Source organism: Oncorhynchus masou, chromosome 15 (assembly GCF_036934945.1).
Source record: "Oncorhynchus masou masou isolate Uvic2021 chromosome 15, UVic_Omas_1.1, whole genome shotgun sequence".
In the NCBI taxonomy this organism is placed as follows: Eukaryota; Metazoa; Chordata; class Actinopteri; order Salmoniformes; family Salmonidae; genus Oncorhynchus; species Oncorhynchus masou.
In genome coordinates this window covers 30892969-30898419 of record NC_088226.1, presented here as the reverse complement: position 1 = coordinate 30898419, position 5451 = coordinate 30892969, and the positions used below count along the sequence as shown (strand labels likewise).

General features: G+C 46.1%; 1 protein-coding gene across 1 annotated transcript; it reads right to left on the bottom strand.

Moving 5' to 3' along the window:
• Window positions 1–3250: 3250 nt before the first annotated feature.
• LOC135555079 (protein ABHD8-like) lies at window positions 3251–5184 on the bottom strand. Its single transcript, XM_064987450.1, has 4 exons — window positions 4421–5184; window positions 4155–4325; window positions 3790–4006; window positions 3251–3715 (listed from the first exon to the last, which is right to left on the bottom strand). The coding sequence occupies exons 1-4, from the start codon at window positions 5182–5184 to the stop codon at window positions 3506–3508; spliced, it is 1362 nt and encodes a 453-aa protein (XP_064843522.1). The 3' UTR covers window positions 3251–3505.
• Between the last annotated feature and the right edge of the window lie 267 nt (window positions 5185–5451).

Below are 5451 nucleotides of genomic sequence, written 5' to 3'. Positions count from 1 at the left end.
TTTATTTTGCAACGCGAGCGGTATAAGTGTTATGTTTTCAAAATGCATATTGTAACAAAGCGCATTATGTGATCATTTTGAAATAACTGGACTCTTGCAGTGCTAAGATCAGAATTCAACCATATAGTTTCCGAGTAACAGTCGTATTAGAAAGGAGAGAATCCAGTCCTGTGGAATACAGGAGGGCATCATTCAGAGTGCACACCAAGCTTTGAATATTTACTGTTATTCAATGCAGTCTTTGTATGAGGACGCTTATCAGACACAAAACAGGGCTTCTCCTGACATGTTCATCCACCAAGGGATCATACACCGAACAAAAATATAAACACAACATGCAACCATTTCAAAGATTTCACTGAGTTACAGTTCATATAAGGAAATCAGTCAATTGGAATGAATTCATTAGGCCCTAATCTATGGATTTCACATGACTGGGAATACAGATATACAGATAAGGTATCTGTTGGTTACATATACATTTCAAAAAATGTAGGGGCGTGGATCAGAAAGCCAGTCAGTATCTGTTGTGACCACCATTTGCAACATTCAACATAACACATCTCCTTCGCATAGAGTTGATCAGGCTGTGATCTATTGTTTTTTTCCCTCTGGTTGCACATGTGAAATGCTGGTAGAAGATAATACAGATTTAAGTTTGCCTGCATTAAAGTCCCCGGCCACTAGGAGCACCGCTTCTGAATAAGCATTTTCTTGTTTGCTTATGGCCTTATACAGCTTGTTGAGTACGGTCTTAGTGCCAGCACCGGTTTGTGGGAGTAAATAGATTGCCATGAAAAATATAGATGAAAACTCACTTGGTAGATAGTGTGGTCTACGGCTTATCATGGGGTACTCTACCTCAAGCGAGCAATACCTCGAGACTTCCTTAATATTAGACATTGCGCACCAGCTGTTATTGACAAATAGACACACACCACCACCCTTTGTCTTACCAGATGTAGCTGTTCTGTCCTGTCGATGCACGGAAAACCCAGCCAACTGTATATTATCCATGTCGTTGTTCAGCCACGACTCATTGAAACATAAGATATTACAGTTGTCAATGTCCCGTAAGCTCATCCAGTTTATTATCCAGTGATTGCACATTGGCCAATAGAACGGATGGTAGGAGGCGGGTTACCCACTTGCCGATGAATTCTCACAATGCTCCCGGATCTGCGCCTCCTGTATCTCACGCGAATAACAAGGATTTGGACCTGGTCCGGGAGAAACAGTATATCTTTCGCTTCACTCATTAACGGAAACATCTTCATCCTGTTCGAGGTGAGTCATCGCGGTTCTGATATCCAGACGCTCTTTCGGTAATAAGAGACGGTAGCAGCAACATTATGTACATAATAAGTTTCAAACAATGAAAAAAACACAAAATAGCACGATTGGTCAGGAACCTGTAAAACGGTGCCCCCCCCCATTATCAGATCTTGTCACGTTATCGCTGTGCATTCAAATTGCCATCGACAAAATGCAATTGTTTTCACTGTCTGTCACTTATGCCTGCACACCATAACCCCACCGCCACCATGTGGAACTCTGTTCACAACGTTGACATCAGCAAACCACTTGCCCACCTGATGCCATCTGCCCGTTACAGTTGAGACTAGGATTAATCTGTGAAGAGCACACTTCTCCAGCGTGCAAGTGGCCACCGGAGGTGAACACTTGCTCACTGAAGCCAGTTCTGACGCCGAACTGCAGTCCGGTCAAAACCCTGTTGAGGACGACGAGCACGCAGATGAGCTTCCCGAGACGGTTTCTGATAGGTTGTGCACATCCGCTGTCCTGGTGGCTGGTCTCAGATGATCCCGCAGGTGAAGAAGCCGGATGTGGAGGTCCTGTGCTGGCGTAGTTACACTTGGTCTGCGGTTGTCAGGCCGTTTGGGCGTACTGCCAAATTCACTAAAAGGACGTTGGTGGCGACTTATGGTAGACAAATTAACATTCAATTGATCACAGCTCTGGTGGACAGTCCTGCAGTCAGCATTCCAATTGCATGCTCACTCTAAACTTCATATCTGTGGCATTATTTTGTGTGACAAAACTTCACATTTTAGAGTTGCCTTTTATTGTCCGCAGCACCGGTGTAATGGTCATGCTGTTTAATCAGCTTTTTGATATGCCACACCTGTCAGGTGGATGGATTATCTTGACAAAGAAGAAATGCTTACTAACAAGAATGAGAGAAATACGCTTTTTGTGCATATAGAACATTTTTGGGATCTTTTATTTCAGCTCATGAAACATGGAACCAACACTTTTTTGTTTACATTTTTGTTCAGTAGTTACATGACCGAGAGCTTGCTATGTGGCATTGAAGAATTCTCAGATTTTACAAACATTTTTGGTGTACCATATTTTGGTGTACCAATAAACATTTTCATAGCTTATATCACTTTTACCTGAAGAAAAGGTAAACAATCATTGTTCAGCATAGTTTTGTAGAGGAATATGAAGAAACAGCAAGAAAAATAATCCTTCTAAAATGGGCCCAAAACACACATTGATATCTACCAGTTTTTACTTCCCAGTTAACCAGCAGCCAAAGGAAACATATTTGTTTCCCCATAAAATACACAAGGAGACTTTGTAAAACAGTCACACATTGGTATTTCCCCTGTCCCTCAAGTTGTTTCTCTGTAGACAAAGCAAAACATTGTCAATGTCAAGAAATGGCTTGTCATTTGGAATGATTCTGACAGGGAAGTGCGTTTGAATAATGCATTTAAATACATTGGAGTTGGCTCGTTCTCAAAAAGCAGCATTGATTGTCAAACATCATTTCAAATGTCTCATTCAACTTGAGTCACAATGTTGTGAAGTTTCAAATGTGAAGAAGTAGTCAGAAAAAAGAAAGTTGGTTCTGGTGTTTGCTTGTCACAAACATTGGCTAACCTTTGGCTTGAGTAGTATAACAAGCGTTCTTCTTGGCTAGTTATTTTCTTGTGTGACTTGACCACTTCCAATACATTCTCTTCCCTCTCTGATGCACCCTTGTTTTGACATTTCCACCCATTGTGCAACTAGAGGTGTACCACACGCAACACACAACACACAAAACCAATAACATTATCAGGTCCACCTCTACAACTCAGCACCTCTTCAGCCCCACGTTACCCCAAGGCACGGTCAGGGATCAGTCACTCAATCAGAACAATACAATAGACCTCCACGGTCAACGTCATTTGACGTCCATCTATCCGTCCCTCCTCACCCTCCCTCGCATCCCTCTTGCCCTTCCTCTGATGTAGTGCAGTGGCTCAGACTTAGACCAAATATGGACCCATCTGTCTCTGTGTACTGTGTTCCACCTCCTCAAATCTCAATCTTAAACCAGCTCAAAACCAGCCCAGACCAGTTCAAACCGACTCAAACCAGCTCCCTGCACCCGAGGAGACACGCCTAGCACTACCAGCCATGGTAGACAGTACACATCACTGTGCAAGCTTTGATTGGAGTCAATAACACACATCCATCCTTCTATGGGCTACTTATTCTTGACTTGGCTTTCTGAAGTTGCTCCCCCGTTGGATGCAGTGGGGGCATTGACGGTGTCAGATCGTGGTTTAGATTTAGGAGCGGAGTCTGGCTCCCAGAGGAAGAACTCGTGCAGGAGGGTGTTGACGCTCTCGGGACACTCCATCATCACCATGTGACTGCCCTCATTGATTATCTTCAGGAAGGCCAGCAGCAAGATCTGAGAGGAGGTAGAGAGGTTAGATTAGGTTTAAAGAAAGGGTTAAAGTTGGCGTTTAAAGGTTTCTCACTCACCTCTGCCATGCGTTGATCCTCCTCCACGGGCACAAACTTGTCGTACATGCCGTGCACCAGTAGGATGGGCACAGTGATCTCTGCATGGTACACCTCGTCGCCCTCTGGCCAGTACTGGCCACTCATCATGGCACGCAGCACAAAGGAGGACACGTTGAAAGCATTGTTGTCTTTCAACAGCTGCTTCTCCTTTGCACCCTGATGGGCAAATCCAGCCCTGAGGGAGGCAGAGGAGAGAGTGAGTAGGATATAGGATATCATACTTGAACGTCATAGACGGAAAGATATTTGTACTGAAGTTTGTCTGTACCCATACAAGGAAGGCATGCACACACACATACACACTCTCTCTCTCTCGCTCTTACTTGAGAAAGCTCCAGGAGAGGCAGGGGGAGAGGCAGTGCAGGACGCAGGTGGGCAGGTTGAAGATGGAACAAAGGCTGGGCTCCAGGGCTGTGGGGCCTCCTCCGTTTATCATCACCATCTTGTGGACCTGGTCGGGGTACTCATGGGCCAGGAATGTACAGAATGACACACTGTACAAAGAGAGAGATGGAGAGAGTCTGGGAGAGCAAAAGGCAGAAAATACAATATGTAGTGTCTATAACTAACACACTTCTGTCTAACTCACCCATAAGAGTGTCCAATGAGAATGTTCCTTTTCCGTGCATATCTCTTAAAGATGGCCCTCATGTCCTCGGCCAGGGCATAGAACGTGTATGCCGCCGCGATCTGGGGCGCCGAGCTCGCCCCGTGACCTACCAGATCTGGCACGATGACCTCATAGCCCAGACGGAAGAAGAAGTCCAGCTGACTGCCCCAGATGTCCAGCGAGCCACCCACACCGTGCACAAAGAACAGTGCCACGTCCGCATGTGTCCCCTTACACGATGTGATCTTCCTCTCACTGTCGATCACCACTGTGCGCTTGGGCTTCCGCCGTCGCTTCCGGGGCTGCTGGGTCAGATCTGGAGCTGTTGCTGCTCCCCCTGTCCCAACCACTGACCCTGTCTTGTCCACTTTGGTGTCAGAATTGGGAGTTGGATTGGAAGGTGGGTCTGCGAGCTCTACCTCTACTGTACAGTTGGGTTCTGCTTCTCCGTTCGGAGCATGTAACCGCTCCTGTCTCACCGCATCCCCCAGGTTTTCTATCAGTAGCTGTCCGTTACGATACACTGTGATCTTCCTCTTGCAGTGGACGCTTCCCCCTGGCCCGCTGGGCTCTTCCTCCACCTCCCGGTCCGGAATGACATGTCGGACCCTCAGGACGCGACCTGGTTTGACCTCCACAAACTCGTAGCCGTCAGCGGGTTCTGAGGTTTCTATGGGAACCACAACGTTGGCCGACTTCCCCGTCAGGCAGCAGAGGAGGCCGTCCATTAAGGTGGTCAGCATGGCTGCCCCTGGATGTTCACACACATAGACATAAACATGAGTCAATTGCATATGAATAATGAAGGCAATAACAGTGTCTGACAATACATACCCGGCTGTTTCACTATACATTTACAAATATAAGGAAACACGCACCCACTAACAGCATCCACACACAAACACATGCTGCCAGGATAATCCCTATTCTAAAGCCGTTAGGGGTAAGGTTAGACTATGTGACAGAGTCCACTCTTAGAATCCTAGCACAACAGAATAATGAGCGCATAA

Excerpts from the sequence above, each read along its gene's own strand:
- LOC135555079 (XM_064987450.1), bottom strand. The coding sequence starts at position 5,184 with ATGCTGACCACCTTAATGGACGGCCTCCTCTGCTGCCTGACGGGGAAG. Across the intron at positions 4,326-4,420 it reads CTCATTGGACACTCTTATGG|TGTGTCATTCTGTACATTCC; the intron begins GTGAGTTAGACA and ends CTCTTTGTACAG. Across the intron at positions 3,716-3,789 it reads AGGATCAACGCATGGCAGAG|ATCTTGCTGCTGGCCTTCCT; the intron begins GTGAGTGAGAAA and ends ACCTCCTCTCAG.